General features: G+C 36.1%; 1 protein-coding gene across 6 annotated transcripts in view; it reads right to left on the bottom strand.

Annotated features, from left to right (window-relative positions):
* bcas3 (BCAS3 microtubule associated cell migration factor) overlaps window positions 1-21,901 on the bottom strand; it is a 402,243-nt gene that overhangs the window by 363,997 nt on the left and 16,345 nt on the right. For all 6 annotated transcript variants that reach the window (XM_087282567.1, NM_200622.1, XM_087282563.1 and 3 more), the window contains 1 exon segment: window positions 17,415-17,487. In XM_087282567.1, coding sequence (XP_087138693.1) covers window positions 17,415-17,487 — 73 coding nt within the window.

Here is a 21,901-nt window from a genome sequence, read left to right as displayed (position 1 = left end):
GCTCATGGGAGTCATCCGCAATATTCATTCTTTTCCACTGCATCATGACTTTATATTCTATACTTTACATTATTTCTGTTAAGTGACAAGACTTTTGTGTGTGCAAAGTCAAACCTAACTGTCCTAATTAAATAATTAAAAATCAAAGTTATTTTGGTAAAACAAGCATAATCTGAAGGCCTTTCGCTTTCAAATAAGCCCCTTCTGATACCAAATGATGAACTAGAAGTCAAGTTATTATTTCTTCTTCTTAACTCGGATAAGCAACAAGACTTTTGTCAGGTAGTTAAACATGAAAAAAGGAGCTTTTAAATATTAAAGACATCCCCAGCTAAGTAAATTGTAGTTGTTACAGAAATGGTAACCTCACCCATTCAGTTTTGTCGTTAAATATTTCATTTATCATTATTTCTTATGAATAATTCTATGCACCGAGATGGGTATATGTGATATAAATGTCATATATATCTCTACAATATTTCTACATTTTGTTTGTTAATAATTTTTTTTCTTTATCTGCATTGTTAAGATTTTATATTAAACAATTTAAAAAGCTATTAAAAACTAAACGAATCATTAAAATTACAAATAAAATAAATGTTCAATATTGTATTTTAAAAAAACAGCATAAATGTTCAGATAAAATAACAAAAAAATGTGTGTATCTGTGGTTACGTATACTCATATGCAGTACAGTATTTTCCAAAACTCTCTGCAATAAATCCCTTTTTTCTATTTTTAATGTTGGAAAATGTCATTTTACTCCTCATTCATAATTTACAAGCATGCAAACACTGGATAAAACAGTGCGGACAGCATGTCGAGGAAACAACTCTTTTTTCCAAACATGCACGTATCAGTTTTTACAAAGCAGCCAAGACATCAAACCACAAATTGTGGAACATGGAAGTACTTAAACCATAAATGAAAAAAAGCTGTGGTGCGTCTCAACATCCTATAGTTAAGAGTTCTGATTGTGAGTGATGAAGAGCCAGGGAGGTTTTTAATTTGTCATTACTTTCACAGACAGTGAGTGATCTCTGAGTGAAGCCGTGACGATTGTGAATCCAGCCTGTACTTTGAGCGTGTTCCTCAAACAGCTGCCATTTGAGCCACTTCTCCTCAACGCTGCGGCTTGAGGTCAGGGTGGACAGATTGCGCGTAATGTTTTTAAGATAGCATGAAAATGTCTTGGAGCAGAAGGCTCAGCGTGCGTGTGATAGACGTCCCATTCCCTATGTCTGGAAGGTCAAAGTCTGCAGCTGAGGCTCAGTGTCTCAGATCCACTGGTGATGGATGGAATCGTCCCACAAGTCTCAAATCTGGAGATCTGGATTGGTCAACAGGTGGAACTACATGGCAAAACTGACCTGTGGTTGTGGGAGAGTTGGAGTTTGTACAGTATGTTTTGCCCTGAGCTGGATTATAGTCTGCATGTCAACAACACAATCCAGTAAGCAGTAGAAACCAAGGCAGATGTGAATGTGTGCCCAGAGCTGCAGATCACAACATCGAACATCGGCCAATAACAAGCCTGTCTCAGAGCCACATCACAAACATACAGCCACAAGACAGTGACTGGACAGACTGCTGAAAACAAATGATACGTATTGATGAATAGTTTACAACTGATGTTTGATTTTAGGTCTAAAAACATGATTTAACTTGCAAAAATCACTTGATTTTTACATTGTTTTTCATTGTGTTTCGATTAAAAAACATATACATCACCTGTAAAAACAATCTTCTCTGTATATGCACCGGATACTTAATCTTCATCTTATAAAGACTATGTTTAATTGTTTACTATTTGTTTTCTTCAACCTTAAAATACCTCTTTTGCACAATATTGTTCTATCTTGTAAAAAAAACTTGTATAGTGTGCCTTAGGTTATGTGTATAGTTTAAGTATTTAGAGTATGTTAGTTATGTATGGTTTTAAAAAGCTCTTACATCCAGTGCTGTGTTCATATTTATGACTATGTTAAATGTCCACACAAGAAGCGGAATGAAGTTCAACTTTATTTGGCTTAATACACACGCACGCACACATTTTTCCAGCATAAAAAAAAGTGTGCGACACAGCTATTGATTTAGTTTTTTCCCATATTAGGGCTCAAAAATAAGTACTGCCTGATGGCCTGGGCCAGTGTGCGAGATGCGAGATATGCGAGGTGTGATCGGACCAGTGTTGCCTTGTCACTAAAGTTTAATTTGCTTGCAACTATTTGTAAATTGCGTCCAAATACAGTCTTGGAATTGAGAAACAGTTTGTGCTTTTAAGCCTTTAAATGCTACCTTTTCTGTGATGTCATAAACATCATATTGCTTTTCAGTTTCTCTTATGTGATTGGATGTTGTGAGCACATTTATTTTTTTTCGTAACTTTTTAACAACCAGTACAGCGAAGAGGCAGTAACATAAAATTATGAGGCTAAAGGAAAGCGTCTGTTTCTAACATCTTAAAAGCAGAAATTCACGTGGGTAAAACACAATAAAAAAAATATATATATATATATATATATATATATATATATATATATATATATATATATATATATATATGAAGTAATGTTTTGCAAAGTAAGCCATCAGTTTGGCCAGTCAGCCACCTTTTGTTGAATATTTTAGAAATGTAATAAAGCACCTGCACATTTTCCATTCTTCTCTTTTTGTTCTCATAACAATTTAGATTTCTGCTCATTATACATGTATTTTAAAAATATTAACATTTTAAATTCTCAGACATTGGTTTTAACGTTTTGCTTTTTTTTGTTTTTTACGGTTAAGCCAGTGAAAATTTTTTCAGGGCAAGTAAAAATCTAAATGAATAAATAGAAGAAAAAAAAACTTCGCGTTGAACTCTGCATTTCTTACAATGTGTGGAGTTGATTTCTATATTAATTCATTAATATGTTTATTTATTGAGATATAGAATGAATGACTACTGTACATTTTATGAATTGCATTACCAGTGGTTTGTAAACCAAAATAATACTTTCAAACCATTTTAAGTGAAGAATAACATGTATATGATGGCAACACCAAAATAAAAATCTACTTAAATTCTTCTTTTTATTTTAAATCTTTATATTTTGTCACGATCTTTAAAGCACTATCATTTTTATTATATAAACTATATAACTATAAACTTCCCTTGTCTGCTGTGTGAACGAAGCTTAAGTGTGTCAAACGGATGACTGTGGAAATCTGGAAAAGCTATTAGTCTGCATTTTTATTCTCCTCTGCTGTCCTTTCACAGCTGTGGATGCTTGAAGTCTCGGCGAGAGAGACACGGCTATCTACAAAGAGCTTATCATCGTGACTAAAAAACCCCTCTGGATTCAGACGCCGAGATTAATAGGGGCATTTAACTTCCTAAACTTGTCTTAGAGCCACTATTCATTGATTTCAATATAATCTGGGTCAGATCAATCCAATTTAAAGCGTTTTAGAGCCAACGTGACACAAATGATATGCTCCCAGATTGATTAACGGGACAATGATAGCCTTGAAAAAAGAATCATCAAATTGGCCACTTCAATTGTTTGCCTTTTTGCATTGTAACTAATGGCCCGCTTCTAATGGACGCAGTGCACGCTCAACATAATACAATTTCCTCTCACTGAGAATCGAGACTTCGATTTGAAAGCGTCAGTAAATTTCAATTATCGTTATAAAATCATATCAGCGTTTCAGTGTAGCACACTTTTAGGTGATATCGAGCACAGATATTATGACCTGTCCCATGGTTTCAGTCATCCGACTTTATATATGTCACTTTTATGCCAGCCATTTCTTTAGCAAAGGACAAGTTAATACATTAACTAAATCGGATTAACAGAAGGTCATAAAAGTTATCCGGTTATCATGTTTTAAAGGGGTAGTTCACCCAAAACTACAAATTCAGTCATCATTTACTCACCCTTAACTTGTTTTAAACCCGTTTGACTTTTGTTAAACACTAAAAGAAGATATTTTTGAGAAAGTTGACATCTATAGACTTTGGTTTTCCTGCTACGGAAATTATTACAGGTTTTTAGCTTTATTCAAAATCACTTCTTTAGTGTTCTTAAGAATAAAGAAACTCATGGTTTGGTAGCACCTGAGGGAGTGTAAATAGTGAGTACATTTTCATTTTGGGGTGCACTGTCCTTTTAAGTACAAATAGCAAAAAAAATCTGAGCAATCATGAGAAATGAAGTTATTTCTCTCAAAAACAGACTTTTATTTGTCACTTACAACAAGCTGGTGCTGAATATACCTAGAACTTATTTATATATATTTGCTTTTTCAAAGTCTTTACACACTGGAAGTGGTGGTGACCTACGCTCACAAGTTCACGTCTGCAAAATTCAACTTCCTTTATTCGCCGTGACATAACTTCACAATGCTTCAAAAGCGAATATCCACAATCTCAATTGCGCGTCTAATAACTGGGTACAATCTCACAAAACGCCAAGACGGACACCTGTAAAATCAATCTCCCCTCGGCATGGTAAGACAATAAAACTGCTCTCAGCCTCCCTCGCGGTTACCAAATGAGAAAAGTCACTCTCGAGTGGAACATTAACAGTTTTTACAGTTAAAGTTAGGCTTAATTTTAGTAACGCATATGTTTACAATGGTAATTACGCACATTACGCCACTATGTGACGAGCTGGCCAACTCACCACTTTTATAATCTCGTAAAAGTTTTGATGTCTGTATTTTAGCATGACTCTGAACCCTATAAGATAACCATTTTGGTGCTTTTTACATCGTGAGGTTTTAATTATTTCACAAACCTGAACGGAAACTGACAAGGGAAAGGGAATATAAAAAAGGAAGTCTGGAAACGAAGAGCAAGTCCATTTACAAGACGACGTCATCGCATTTTGGCTTAAGCTATACTTTACAAGCATTCTGAATACGAACAGACAATTACACGCTCTGGAAATGCAAAACAAATACTGCCTTACCTCAAAATACCAGGCGACCTTCTGAGAAACATGCCACAAAACATAATGAGGAGCTTAATTCACTAACTAAACTCAATAAACGTGCCACAAATGAGAATAAATCTGTTACAAGCGGACGATGTTTAAGTCTACTCAAAAGTTTAATCGCCTAAAACTGCGATAAACCCAACCCATGTAGCGTTTCATTTCTGAGATAAGGTCTTTTATTATCCTCTAAGGCTTTTTGTTATCATTGGAGAAACATGGAAAACAGATGCTTAAAGTGTGAGATATTCCTGTTCAAAAGGTGTTTGAGGAAAATGAAGAAACAGACAAATCGCAACTCTGATCTCTGGACCGTGATAAGTCCCTCGAGCCAGCCTCGTATTGATTTATAACAGCTATTTCCAAGTACGGCAATGTAAAAACACAGATGAAAACAATTACTCTATTTTTGTAGGCAACAAGTGAGGTGGGTGGTAACTGAGACATTTTGGAGAAGAAGAAAAAATCTGTCACAATTTTGCGCCCTCTCTCCCTCTCTCTCCTTCTCTCTTTCTGCCCCTGTCTTTCTCAAGCCGAGCTTCAACACACAACAAACGCTGGCCACATCACAGGCTTCTTGGGGCCTGAGGGGGCCCTTTGATTCCAGCACGCCGTGGGCATTAGCGGGAAAGTAATTAGGGTAAAAAGTTCAACCGCAGCTCCATGTCTGCAGCACTGCCAGAAATACATTTCCTCCCCTTTCACTGGGCTATCCACAGATTCGCATGCATATTGAAAACACATTGAAATAAGGAGCCTGTTGCAGGGCCACTGGTGCTCTTGTACTGGTGTTTACAGTATTTAATTACTTTAGAAAAATGGCACAGATGCTGGAAAGGGAAACTGGCATGGTAAGGTGGACAGTCTCTTACCTCAAATGTCCTTAAAACCATTCATCATCTAAGTGCCAGTTTACACCTGGCATTAAAGTGTAGTTCACCTAAAAATTAAAAGTCCCTTACCATTTACTCTTATTTAAGTGGTTCTAAACTATGAAAGTCAATAGCTGCTGCATTCCAACATTATGCAAAATATCTGCTTGTAGAACGAATATATATTCTACGAGCAGATATTTTGCATAATGTTGGAATGCAGCAGCTGTTGACTTCCATAGTACTTTTGATTCTACTATGGATGTAATAGGCTGTTTGTTTCAGACATTAGTCAAATTATCTGCTAAAGTGTTCAGCAGAAGAAAGAACCAATTGAGTGAGAGTAAATTTTACATTTTGGGGTGAAATATCGCTTTAAAATACATTTTCGTAGGTACAATTAGAAGCAAAGACAGCTAAACAGCTAGATTGCTCACGTCATGTGATTGAATTTGTTCAAACAGCAATAAAAACGAAGACAAAAGCTGTTTTTCTCTCATTCTTCATTCACATTCTTTATTCACATTAATAAAACTGCCCAAGCTTATTTGACAATATTCATTCATTCATTTTCCTTCGACTTAGTCCCTTTATTCATTAGGATTCACCACAGCAGAATGAACCTCCAACTTATCCAGCATATGTTTTGCACAGAGGATGACCTTCCAGCTGCAACCCAGTATTGGGAAACATACATACACACTCATTCACATACATACACTACGGCCAATTTAGTTTATTAAATTCGCCTGTACCACATGTCTTTGGACCGTATATATTTATATATATACATATTTATATATTTATATATAAATATATATGCATATGTGTGTTTTTTATAAATATTTATAAATTACTGTGCCAAGAAAAAAAGATAAATAAAAAAATAATTAATGTCTTTTTCATTTAAGAAACGTAATAGTCGTAATCCTCCTAAATTTGCACAATCATGAAAAGGATGATGTTACACGCCTGTGCGCCTCCTCTGCAATTAATCGGAAAGATAAGGAGACGTATGCTCATGGAAAACCGATCTGAGACAAGTGCCCTTGAAAAACAGGGAAAACTTCAAAGCTATGAGATTCCCATCCTCCAAGAGGCTGAATTATGTGGCCATGCAGTCTGCATGAAAAAGCACCCAGGGATGATCTGAGACTCAACGATGCACCTGGCCTCAACTTTCCAAATCATTTGAAGGGTGGAGGATCCATCACCAGAAAGCAATGCATTTATCTTTAACATGACTGTAAGAGCGAAGATTGTGTCTGTCAGACCTATCAGCAGATCATAACGCCTACCTCAAATTACACGGAAACATGAAGCAAATGATAGATATGGTAAATCGGGACAAATGTCAGATGAGAAGAGAATCTGTGTGAGGCGCAATGATAAACTTTTAACACCGCTTTTCACTCCCTGAGCCTCCAAACAGAAAATAGGACATCCTAAAAGATTGATGGCCATAAAAAGATTTTATTTCATCTAATCTTTTTTAAATGTCCACATAAGAACCCAAAAGTAAACACTAGTTTGAAAGCAGACCCATGCATCAAATGCAAACGGCAGAGAAAAGAAACTAATGGACCTTTATGTCTTGTGTGTGGGCCAAAAAATAGCCAATAGAGCCAAAAACACAGATATTAAATATTTCATTTTTATTTAGTGTGTGCACAAACTGTAAACGCGCAAACAAACTAACTAATTCTAAGTACTTAATGTTGAAAGCTAGAGTTGCATTCATCTTTATTAATATTATTAATCTAATTAATACCCTAACTGGCAAATTGTCATTTAAATAACAATTTAGGAGCTTTATAACATTGTTATGCCAGTAGGTGGCAACAAGCAATTCGTTAAGTTATTTATTCAACAGATTTACTCAAAGGGAACAAGTATTTGAATTACTGAACCATTCCCTCAACAAGATTATTTAAAACTAAACAAATAAGTTTATTTTCATCTACACATGATCATGGAAGAATTACAAATGTAATTTTTACCAAATCCTTAATTTATCCTGAACCATGCAGCAAAAACACACAAATACCTATCTAACTTATAAGATGAAGTTTTAATGTACATTTTAAGGTGTACCCTTCCAAGCATGTGTGTCAAACTCAAGGCCTCAATTTAATTATTTTCTTTGAGTAGATTATAAACATGGTCAATGTGAACTGGGCAGAATAATTTGTTTGCCATGAAAAATGCAGAATTTGCATTAATATATTCAACTTGACCAGTAATGTCGCATCAGGTGAAAAGCATCCCACAAGTAATTTAGAGAGAGTACTGTACCACTGTGCTTCACATTTAGTGTAAACTCACCATTATAATAAAAGTCCATGCTGCTTTATATCAAATATTGACTATTAAATACATCACATATAATGCATATTTGTTTTGAGACATGTATATTTCCCATATTTATATTGGCCAACACGATGGCTCAATGGTTAGCACTGTCGCCTCACAGCAAGAAGGTCACTAGTTCGAGTTCCAGCTGGGTCAGTTGGCATTTCTGTGTGGAGTTTGCATGTTCTCCCCATGTTTTCATGGGTTTGAGTGCTCTGATTACCCACACAGTCCAAAGACATGAGCTATAGGTGAATTGATCAAACTAAGTTGGCTGTAGTGTATGAGTTCCCAGTAGGCTACTGGGTTGCAGCTGGAAGAGCATCCGCTGTGTAAAACACATGCTGGATAAGTTGGCAGTTCATTCCACTGTGGTAACCCCTGATGAAGAAGGACTAAGCCAAAGTAAAATGAATGAATGAGGGAATTTATAGTTCTCTCAAATGTGACAAAGTTTTGAAAAAAGCTATTGACTTGTATATTTGTCTTTGTTATTTACTTTGATGAGGAGTAATGTGAATAAAAGGATTCATGTTAAAATGGTCCAGAGAAGAAGCGTCTAATTTACATTTATGCAAATACATGTATGTATGTGTTATGCCTACTTTAGTATGTTATAATGAAATAAAAAGACAAATATCAACCAATATCTTGAGAAGTAGTAACAATTATACAGTTTTATAATCTTATACAGTTACACTTATGCCGATGACAGCCATAAAGCGGAGGTGAAAGTTTTGTTTGACAACCCCGCTTTAAGAGGATGGTTAAAAAAATTTTTATATACAATTATCCCATCACCATCACCCTTAACACTTGATCCAAACCAGTTTGTAATTTTTTTGATCTGTTGAGTACAAAAGAAGATATTCTGAAAAATGTTGGAAACATCCAAAGTAGGAAAAACAAAAATACTATGGAGGTCTATGGTTACATGTTTGGAACAGGTCAAAGGTGTAAAAGTAAATAAGTAATTAAGAGTAAATGATGACAGAGCTTTGATTTTTGAGTGAATTGTCCCTAATCTATTTGCTTCAGATGTGCCATGTTTTGGATGAAATCACTCGTATTCACCTCCACTGATCTCTGCATGATCGCACCCACCATGCCAAAAGATCTCACAGTTCCGGGTGTGATGGCAAGAGAGTAACAGGCTCATGGGCTCTAAAAGCATCACTTCCCAATCCTCCCTTAATCCTGTGTCTAATACAAACGCACAAACGCACGGAGATTTATCATTTAATACACTTAAGAGGGATTTCTCACATCTCAATAAAAATGCAATGAAAAGCACAGCTTAATAGCACAGTAGGCTTTAGCTAAATCGCTTTAAAAATAGTCACCGGACAAAACTGGGTTTCCACTCCTCCCAGCTATTGTGTAATTAATAAGCAGGCAGTTCGACTTTGTATGGACACAGCTTGGGGTGAGGACAGTTTGGGCCATGTTTAAAGAAAAAAAAAAAAAAAAAAGTAAAACAGATCTCATTGATAACACTGGGTGGACAGTGGACTGAGGCTCTGCTCATACAGTGGGAGAGTCACTGGACATCTGCCACCATCCTGGGGCCGAGCACAGTGTGGCGGCTGTAGAGTCAAAAATCATGGCTCTACGCCTGTGAGGACTGGACCCTCTTTTGAACCTCCACGTGCTGCAGTCCCTGACAGTGGTCCAGCTGTAATCTTCACAATGACAGAGGATTGCATTAGAGGATTGCAGCAGCGAAAAAAAAAAGCACATCCACATCCTCTCCATGGAGATCTGGAAATTTGAGGGGAAGGAAGAGAGGGCACTGTTTTCTGCCTGCCCAACGACTTAATTTCTCCACAATCCAGAGAACAAAAGCAGACCTCTTGAGGGGTGAACTTTTACCCCTTCCAAACATACTCACTGCACAGGCCACAAATAGTGGAACAGCATGCTTTTAAAATTCAACAGCCCATTATTAATATCCAGCGTTTGATATTCTCTAAGGGGCTACCAAAGCTTACATTTTCTACTTGGTTTTAATGATTTTAGCTCTTAGATGCATGATAAAATATGTAGATAAATGATACTTTTAGCACAAATCCTGATGTAAAGTTGAAGTCAGAATTATTAGCCCTCCTAAATTATTAGACCCCTCTATATTTTTCCCCAATCTCTTTTTAACGGAAACACATTTCTAAACATAATAGTTTTCATAACTAATTTATAATAACTAAATTCTTTTATCTTTGCCATAATGATAGTACATAACCTTTCACTAGATATTTTTCAATATTTATTTATTTATTCATTTAATTTTGTTTAATGCCATATCAGCAGCATTGGCTACATACATGGCAAACATATACTAAATATACAATATATAACATACAATCATATCAGTTTCATAACAAACATACATTATACAAAAGAAAAACTTAAAAATAGCAACAACACTGAAAAGATACATATACAATCTTTTAGTTTGATTAAAGATAAATATTCTAAAATTGCTTGAGAAGGCACCTCTTCAAACATTTACTAAATAAAAATGTTCTCTAATATCATTTAAAAATACACATTCCATTAAAATATATGTTATATTCTTACACAAAATATTCTTACACAAGTCACAAATAGATTTTTATTCCCTTTTCAATAAATATGTGTGTGTAAGTCTTGAGTGTCCGATTCTACATCTCGTTTGTAAAACCTTTTCAAGTTACTAGTATTCAGCTTAAAGTGTGACTTAAAGGTTTAACTAGGTTAACTAGGCTAACTAGACAATTTAGGGTAAGTGTTTGTTTTTTAGACAATCGAAAAATATATATTGCTTAAGGGGGTTAATAATATTGACCTTAAAATGTTTTTAACAGTGTAACAACACTTTTCTTCAGAAGTAAAACATATTATAGAAAATACCGTAAAAAAATCCTTGCTCTGTCAAACATCATTTGGGAAATATTAGAAAATAAACTAAACAAAGCAAAAAACACAAAAAAAAAAAAAACTAAATAAAATAAAATACAAAGCAAAGCAAAAGCAAAACAAAAAACAAACACAAAACTATATATATATATATATATATATATATATGTATATATATATATATATATATATATATATATATATATATATATATATATATATATATATATAAGAATTAAATTAAATTAAATTTAAAAACAAATTTAAATAAAAATCACAAGAGGGCTTATAATTTTGACTTTAAGTGTAGATTTTATCTTCAGGTATAAATGGAATCAAATCTAGAATATTAATGTAAAAATCTATCATTTTCAGTAAAAAAAAAACAAAAAAAACAATACAAAACACAACAGGAAACAAATAAAATATAGATGACAGAAGGCTAGTTACCATAGAAGGTTTGTTACATTAGATGGCAGAACGACACATTAAACCATGAACAGACAAAACCAACAAAGAGGAAGAGAGAGAACAGAAAGAATGACCAAAAGTTAGACTGAACAAACAATAAAATGAACAAGCTAACAAAAAAAGAACAGCAGTATAAACAACAGAATGAATTATACAACAAACTAATGACAGAAGAGATGATAAAACAATGGAATAAACAAAACAAATAATAGAACAAACTACCTAAGGACAAACAAATAAATGGAAGAAAAATGACAAAACAAAGAATATTATGCCCAACAGAACAAACATATAGCAAAACAAACTAATATTTATTCTTATTTTTTTCTCATGACAGAGAGATGGACGGACAGACAGATGGATGGATGGATATGTATTAGGTAAATATGACTTCAGGTTTATACTGTAAATTTAGCACAATATATATAGTCACTGTAATACCTGTAGCACTAATTAAAAATAATAATAACAATGGAACAGTGGAAAATCAAACCCTTTCCAGACATAAGTGGGGGCCAACGGTCGATTGAATAGCACCACACACATTCCTTGCTAATTTACAAACTCTACCAGCACTGCAGCACAGCACGAAGGGCGCCGTGTGTACTTTGCAGTCAGGAAATTCACCAGATCCATACATTGTTTGGACTTAAGACATAATCCCCCTCCATTGATAACATTATGTCGAATGTGTCTGGCTGGAGTTCTGCTATAAAGGCTTTAGCACACATGCTTTTTTCCTCTTTCTGGTTTTCCTTTAATTTGCAAATCTTGTAATCTAAGCCTAAAGCTGACTGAACCAACTTCTAAACCAGCACTTCTGTATCGGCCAAGACTGCAATCTGTTTTCCATTTGAGTGTCAAGACAGCATCCACACTGGTGGTTGACAAAAGCTGTTATTTCAAAATGATTACATACTAAAAATCGTGTGAGGACTTTGGTAAGTTTATGAACTATTTCAGTATAAGGGAAAGAGCCGAGCACAGTGCAGCCTTTAAAAAAAAAAAAGGAAAGTACAGACCTAGGCTATTTACCAAACACGTCTACTGGAACGTAGCAGCGGCAACACCATTCACCCGGAGGGAGAGGGTTATGGTTTTCAACACGAGGCATGTTTTCAGCATTAGACCAACCGTTGCTGGAGTACAAAGCCAAATCGTCAGAGTCTGTCTCCATGTCAGGGCGGACACGGCGCATTTGGCTGCATAAGAGCCGGCAGAGTAAAGCTCTAGTCTTGAAACGGCTGGGATGGTGGTCTCCATCAAAGTGTGCTGAGGACAGACTTCCTTATTCTATTTCCTTGGGAGGAAATATTGAGTTAAGATTTGCAGCAGAAGCGGAGGAGTTGGTTTTAAGAGGTGGCAGACATAGCTGAGGGGAGGAGAGGAGCCAGTAACTGATGTGCCCTGTTCCTTCTCACTCCCTAAGGGGGCATATTTTCCACAAATTTAGGGTCCAAGCTACCAGAACTGTCCCTCTGGAGATGACCAGGATGGTCACTCATGGCCCGTTTCCAATGAAAGGTACAGTTTGATAAGGGTCACCTTTATCAGGCTTGCGTTTCCACTGCCAAAAGGGTACCCTTTGGCATATAATCTGCGATTATATTAAATAAATAAATGCAATATATATGAACACATACAGACCATTAAGGCCTGTGCACACAGAGACATTTTTGCTCGCGTTTTCTGTCTATGTTTAATGCCTTGTGACTATATAAAAGGGTGTCAATGTGATTGTGCACACCAACGCGCAAAAAGCCAGGCGCAACAGTGTCATTTAAAAAAAAAAGCGCCTCATGCTTGTTTTTTTAAACGGATGCACTGCGTTAAAACCTTCTCCTCCAATCAGATTGCCACTTTAGTTCACGTGCACGGAGCTGCTGAAGTTACAGTAAGCAGCACTTGGAGGCGCTCAAGCGCAAAACTGTCAATGCGAGCGCACATTGAAGAAGATACTTAGAGGCGATAAGAACGTGGAGCTGTTTATTGCTCTGCTGAACAATAATCATTTCTTCATCGCTAGAGCTGGAGCTGCTGCTTGAACCATATATACTTGTTCGAGTCACCAGTAGCGTGTGAACTTCCTCTCTTCCTCTTCTTCTGTGTTAAAAGTGGGTGTCGGAAGCTTAAAGTTGTGTAGCGCTATCTAACGTCAAAGAGTGATTTTGCATACTCTTCTGCTTGACGCCAGTGAAAATCGCTTGGGTTTGAATGCAGAAAAACATACACGAAAAGCGTCCCGGTGTGTAGGAGCCTTTACAGCCTCTGATATGTTATCAATCACAGAAAAACAGCTTAACACACAACATACATTTATTGCTTATTTGGGTTAAAAAACAACACGAAATATAGAAATATATGTGTCGTTTTTATGTGTCCAGCACATGTAACCTCTTGTTAGAAAGTAATTCCATCTAAGAGTTCATAATATTCCAAAAGGTCATGATCATAGTTAAACATGGCAGTTTGTTCATGTTTTAGGTTGCAGAAAACATCATTTGCTGCTGTTTTTTTCCGGCTTCTCCTTTGTTTTCTCATGCTTCACTCTCGCGTTTGTCAGTTTCTGAAAGGATCAGATGTTGGATGTTAGGCCCACCAGGTTTCATTATTATATGTATATATTATTACAGTGTAATGCCTTGGCTGTGTTTTTAAAAATGACAATTCCTTTGTTTTTATTTTCCGGCATCTGCGAGTGACGTATCTCTGTAAACCAATAGCATTCAGCAGCACATCTAGCTCCACCTTTTTGTGCCCTTTTCTTATGCTAGGTACCTTTTCAAAAGGGTGCCAAAAAAGTGACATGGTACAGAACACTTTTAGGTACCCTTTGACAGTGGAAACGGCCATAAAAGATTAACGAACCAAACCGTACCGAACCACTGGAAACAGTTCATCATTCAGCAGTAGGCATGGACCTGTTTAAGATTCTGATGATATAACCTTGGATAAAATTATAACGATTTCACAGTATTGTGATCACTGCTCTAAAATATATTCTTTTCAAATGTCTGGGTAAAAAAAAAAAATTTTCGCCTTTGAACAAAAAATATTTTAATTTGAGATACATTTAAAATATTTTGGAACAGTAAACATGTCAGACTAAATAATTAAAATGAATCATTGACTTATGCTGTCTTCATTAGTTTTCTAAAAACCTAAAAAAAAAAAAAAAAAAAAGGAATGGTAAAGCAGATAATTTTGGTGGTTTTAAAGCCTTGACTTTTCCAAACCACGATACACCTTGAAAACGGTTATCGTCCCATCCCTAGTCAGCAGGGTTACGCCATCTCTTCTAGAACACTCCCTGGCCCTCGTCGGACCTTTGATGCAGGTTATTATGCAGAACAAATTACGGGTTTTCAAATGTACTTAAGATTTGTACCTCATAATATCTAAATGTTGCACACGCTAAGGGATGTGGCTTGGCCTAGACTGTGCTTTAAAATGGGAAAACGCCATAAACCAGACAACAGACGGAACATTCCATTAGCACATGGACTTCACTTCATGAAGAGTTTTACATGTCTCCACTCGTGTCGCGCACTGCGGGAGAAGGATACATGCCTATTATATCCATAAAACTTCACTTTAGGGAAAAGTACAAAAATTTTAAATGGCCTTGACCTGCATTTCACCTCAACTGGACTTTCTCAAATCATGACATGGTGCAATGTTTTTGCAATATGTCGGCACACTAATTATATTCATATTATATTCATATTAAATCTCAAATGAGACCTTCAAACAGCACAAAAATTTCCACTTACCTATTCTCATGCAGATTTTTAGTACTTAAAAAAAAAACTTGAGAGAATCTAGTTATCGGTTGATTGTGTCCCCAAACATCAGTCACCTGCCTCCGAACTCAAACGATCACGACAAGGACTGCTACTGTGTTTAGTGACTGTAGTTCTGAGTCACAACACATTTATTATAAAGAAGGAGGCATTACAGTTGCTTTCCCACTGGCAGGAACTTCCATTTTCATTATTGATATATTGTCTCATTTTCCCATGAAGTAACTATTTTATTGTCTTGAACACATGGGATGGAAACATTTTATATATGAAAAATGTTTTATTCAATATTCTAAATTTGTGCATAAGTTAGATAGAAATATTGGTAATGGCAAATTAATGCAGTGGTTCACGATCCATTTTCCATATCCATTCTTACTAATTCTCAATAGCACAAATCCATTTCTGTGAAAAGCATACAGATCAACAAGAAAATGATCTACTGAAGTGAGTAGTCAGGGGCACATATTTAAATGCTGTTGAGAATCTGAAAACACTTCAGAAAAGCTCATAAGCACAAACTTTGTGTGTGTTGCAGTCAAGTGTATGTTCTGCATAATAGGCTTAAAAGAACACTTTCTTGATGTTTAGTGTTTTAATGTGCATCTATATAGCGTATTTATTGGGTATGGCCATACACCCAAAGCACATTACAATTATATGAGAGGACTCGCCTCACCATCACCAGTGTGCAGCTCTACCTACAGATAAATGCACAAACTATAATATAAACACTACAGATTACAAAATATGACAGCACAGAAATTTAGACTAGGTCAAAAATATATAATTTTATAGTTTTAAAGGGCAATTATTTAAGCCCTTTTTCAAGATTTAAGATAAGTATTTTGTGTCTCCAGAATGTGTCTGTAAAGTTTCAGCTCAAAACACCCATCAAATTATTTATTATACCTTTCAAAATATTGAAATTGTCTGCTCTGAACACAATGTAGTTGCTTTTGTTGCCTGTGCCTTTAATGCTAGTTCTTCCCACCCACCGTTCCCACGTGCCTGTCAGAGTGTGCCTCAATCTCCACCTTGGCTGCATCAGATAAATAGCACAGTGACAGACATGAAGGAAACAGATCTCACAAAATGTTTGTGAGAAACACTACAGTAAGAACTTTACTAATGATTGTTAGATGTATTTGTTGTGGACTTGCAACGATGAGTCTAACACAATGTCGTTACAAAGTTAACGCATGCATGCACACATACAAACATCGATCGCAATTAACTTTGCACGTTTTTGCGTGGCAAATGTGACAGGATACATGCTAATATTCACTGCTGTATGGATATCCATTATGTTAATGTCCAAAACAAATGGAATTTAACATCTATAAACCAGGATTCAAGCGTCTTTCATTTATAACTGTACACACAGGTGGCTGTGGTAATAAAGTGAAGACGGTAAAATCGCTGTAATTCATTACAAACATGTTTTAAAACATTTAAAAGTTGTACATGTACATTTGATGATGACTGATGATCACAGAGAGCTGAACAGTTCTTTTAATCCCAGTTACTTTGCGCATGTCCTGTCTTGTTGATACGATTATACGCGTCACTACAGAGACATGTTAATACGCAACTGTCAATCAATTTGGTAGGCGGGGAAACCGCATTCCTACATCACGTTGTGGTCGGCTTCAAAATGGAAGGGATTTGAATCCTATTTTAATGTCAGGACACTAAAAAGAGACCAATTGTCTTTATATCACCCCGATATGACTGTGGAGACACTACACACAGTTCTGTCCAAACAGCTTACAAAAGATGATTTTCATCATAGGTGCCCTTAAAATGTCTCTGGTGCTAATCAATAATAGTGTCTCTCATTATAATACGTGATGGAAAATAATCTAAAAAGAACAAAAAAAGTTTTCGATAATAATTCTGTAATTGTGACCCTTCTGCTTAAACCGTACTTGTGTGCAGCTTTAAAAACAGCCAAGCATGACCTGTGAATATGAAAGCTCCTGTAACACTAGGCCGAGCTGACAGTGGAAGTGACGTGGTCGTTGTTCACTCACCCTGAAGAACCCGTGCTCTTGCACACGCCGAGGAGGGGCCGTTTCTCAGCGAAGCTGTCAGTGTTGAGGGAACCTGCACCCGGAGGGACAGAAGGGGGAACATTAACCACTGACCCACATAAAGAGGGACATTCATTAGCCACCCGCATATGAGGCCCGTTGTCTCTCTGCCAAAGCCACCCACCCGCCGAACTCCATCTTAAAAAACAGCTACCGCAACAGGAAGCGTGTTGATTGCATTACAAGAGATCTGTAATCAAAATTATGCCTTGAAAATATCCTTTTAAAAAAAGCGGGCACCTCACTCCTGTCAGCTTTGACATACACACAACCTCACTTACCAGAAAATAATGCCCTGGTCCTCACAAAGACTTATAGGGATCAAATGAAATTAAAATACCAGCATGCAAGACATTAAATGGAGACAGAGAACAGAAACGCCACTCAGCTCAATGTGTTGAACACAAACCATTTCTCCTCCGACTCTAATGGAGAAAGCCTTCAAAGCTTTCGGAGGAGTCTTCTGTCTGACTGGCTTTAATTTCAAGGCTTCGGAGGAATTACAGAATGGCAAAAGGCCGGTAGGCATACTTTGGGTGGAGAAAACATGTCGCAGTAAGTTTACAGATGCCATATTTATCTAATTCTCTTGATTTAAAAGAGAAGGCGGGGGGAGAGACGTTCATTCATGTTGGGGTAGAAGAAGATGTTAGCCTTTGTGGAGCTGTAATTTGGACAGCCATGCCATGACACTAATCAGCTCCAGGAGAGAACGGTCCCTGTGGCATGGCGTGTGAGTGCAAATGTGTCATTCTCAAACCTTAACACTTTAAAGGGCCTCTCCTCTATCTTCACTTCTATGTCATCAGACATTGCGACTGCTCACGATATCCAATCATAACGCAAATACGACAGGCTTCTAAAGGACAACAGCTGCCTTCTATTTAAAAGAACAATTAAGGGGCAGAAACCACCCCGTGTTCTTGTCTGCCCGTAGCTGTGTCCCCCGAAAACGGCTGGACTTTAAAAAGTGGCTTTCGTTTAAGATTTCCAATGTCTGCTTTTAATTTATGCGGAGAAATATTAAGGGAATTGTTTTCTGGAAGACATAACAAATTTCCTGTATTTCAGAAAAAGGTACATTTTTAGGAGAGCTGCTTTCAACAGTTAGATAAATTGAAATGGTGAGGAAGCAATCGCTGACTTTTGGTCAGCTGTGAATAGGAACATCCGTAGCGGTCACCTGGAAATGAATCATTGCAAAACAACAGCACAAGTCAGAAACGGAACGGATGTGAGGAAAAGAAAAGAGAGAGCCAGTTTGTCTCTTTAGAGAAAGTGGAACTTCCTTCTTTATTCTGGGAAAGACCTTGCCTTATTAAAATTGACACCTATTTTCAGGACTTTCCAAATCCGCCCACCCAGCTAAAACAATTACTCTTTTTAAATCCCACTACAGTATGACACTGTTTGCGCCAAACAGATCGCAATCAGTTTCCCCACTTGTACAATTCATTTGATTTAGCAGAGAAGCGTTCTCCTCATGTGTCGGCTGTCTGCTGCTTCTTATTATGACAATTCTCTTTTATCCCAATCCAGCCGGCATTCAATGCCTTTATTGTGCATTGTTTAAATCTGCCAAAAGGACAGAAAGCAAATTCTGGGCATAAATGTCACCCAACAATACAACTCAGTGCATTTCCTATTCCTTTTGTTTTTACATTTGCATATGGGATAAAAAAAAAAACAGGATTAAATTTAAAACTAACAACCTGATTTATTCACAAAAACCACCCTAATTTATCAAAAAGAAAATGAATATCTTTAAAAGGGAGAGAATTTGACCTTACATAAAAATCCTAGCACACCTAATCAGGTTGCACATTTTTTCTGTTTTGAAAGATGTAGCGTTCTTTTGTCAGGCTATTCATTTTGGTCCCCTAACAAACGGAATGAGCACAAGCATGCGATGACCAATGAGTGAGTCGTGATGAAAGAGAAGGAAAATCACAGAAGTCTGCAGTTCCTCTCTGCCAAAGCGGCGGTAAAAGTCCAGGCAGCCAGCTGACAGCATGCCAACATAATCGTGAAGGACTGATTTTAATATTATGATGGGAAAACAGCGGGGCTCTGGCGAGCTCTCTGCGCTATTAAGAAACAGAAGGTAGTCTTTAATTTAAACATGATATATGGAAAAGCCAGTAAGGAAGAGAGACATGGAACTTTATAAATTGCTACATCTCGGTCTAACTTGATTCGAAAAAGCATGTAACTGCCTCAAACTGATTTTATTTTCTGCAAATTTATGGACAAATAGCAGTGGCAAACGTAACATGTAAAAGAACGTGCCGTTTATGTGACATATGACATGTGAAATAAATTTAAGCGTAGCCGGAGATCGTGCTCTGTCGACACATATTTCAATTTGGGGGTGGACGCTTGTTCATGACAAGCTGAAAATTAAGATGTCACTGGAATGTAGAATTTGTAATAATATTTCAGAGCAGCAGCTTTGCACACAGTAATGAAAGGGCTTCTGGCAGGGATCTCAACCCAAAGTTGGATCCTATTATATCTATTCAGGAAAACAGCAGGAAGAGAAAACACTAAATAAATTCTAAAATAATAAAATTTAAATTAAATGAAACAGTTTTTATATATGCTAACTGTAGGATGGCAAACAAACTTTTATCATAGAGAAAAATGCTTCATAAAAGCAATTGTTTTATCTACAATATGCATTTATTTCATTAAAATACTGTAAATGCATTAAAAAATGCATTAAAAAGTGAAATACTATAGCAATTTAGTATAAAATAGTTTATACTAGACTTTTGTCTCTATTTTAAAACAAAGCTAAAGTAAAGCAGGAATTACTCCATTACTTCAGTGTCACATGATCCTTCAGAATGAATTTTAATCAGCTGATTTCATACTGATTTTGATTATCAGTGTTAAAAAATGCATTTTACTGTTGGTCAACAATAAGGTGTTGGGTGGAAAATGTTTGAATCAAGAAACAAAACCAGTTCAGAATCACAGTCCTACATTATAAATTAGCCCTCAAAATTTAGACAGTTAACAATATTAAAATATAACTTAATAAATAGACAGTGCTTCCCACACATAGACTTTACTTGGGCGGGCTGCCCAGATATATTTATGGCCACGTAAGTATATTTATTGACACTTTTTTTTTTACTATTATTAACATGCTTTTACACTTTTTGTATCCGCTCAATATAACCAAACATCAGCGATCGATTAAGTAGTGGAAAATCTTCTCTCATTTACCAGTTTTGTTCTGTGCCCGCGAGACTTGAGACTGTCTGCAGGACTGTTGACAAGTGCTCTGCATACCCACAGAGATGCATATTTTTGGGACTTAAAGTTCATCCAGCCTGGGTTTCTAAATCTCCTAAAATGTCCCGAATTCAACTTTTGCTGTCGCTTTCTAAAGCTCGTATGCATTTTTGCATTACTCTTTTATTAAAGACTACTTTCCAGCTGGTTTCACAGCTGACAGTGCACACACAGCCGCAATACAGAGAGAAAAAGTAAATAATAGATTCATTAATCTAAATGACTCCGAAAAACTTTACAATACACACAAAGGCGAAATGTCATCCAAGGCTGCAAAATAAATACATTGACTATTTTGAGGGATGTAAACAAAAACAATGATCCCAAATTATTTCCTGCTTAACACTTTTAATTTATATAGCTTCCAAGAATCCAAAAAGAGCCACATATGGATAATGTTATAATAGCCGTTTTAACTTTAAATTACGATTGAATTGCCTCTTGTAAAAGTTATGAAATAGTTTGATAACAAGCTGGAAATGTTCATAGGCCAATGACATCACCATATTGAAATAGTCTATACCATTAGTAATGGTTAATCAAGGCATTTGCCTTATTTTTAAAAAAATCTACTCGTTTTAAACTTGCAATTATTAAGTTTTTTAGAGATATTGTCTGTTTTTATTACCTTTTCTGTCATTTATTTCTTATTTGCTGATTATTTGATTAATTTGATGATGTTAATATATTACATGGGCTAGTTTATATACATATCTAAAATGCTTTGGCATTCTAGTTTGCTTTGAACTTGAAAGAGAGAGCGAAGCAGATTTTACCTGTCAGTGGGTGCACATGGCTCCTGATTAGCATAAAAGTTTTTTTTTTTTTTACTTTAACCTATTAAAAACAGTGTATAACAGTGTCATAATAAACACAAGTATTATTAAAAAGTATGTTTTGTTTGTCAAATATAGCTAAGTACCTATGTGGTGTGGGTAAATGGTGTGTTTCAATCCAGCTACCTCCACAAGTATACTTCAAGCCTATGCGAAGCACTGATATATAGCATGGCTATAGACAACAAAACATCAAAATAAGTGGCTTTGTTTCAGTCAGGCATTTCTTTTGAACATGCATTCATTTTAACAGCATGCAAAAGGGTAAATGTTTCAAGGAGTTGCTGT

This window comes from Danio rerio, chromosome 15 (genome assembly GCF_052040795.2).
Source record: "Danio rerio strain M-AB ecotype USA chromosome 15, GRCz13ab, whole genome shotgun sequence".
Taxonomy (NCBI): Eukaryota; Metazoa; Chordata; class Actinopteri; order Cypriniformes; family Danionidae; genus Danio; species Danio rerio.
This window is presented reverse-complemented; position numbering and strand designations above follow the sequence as displayed.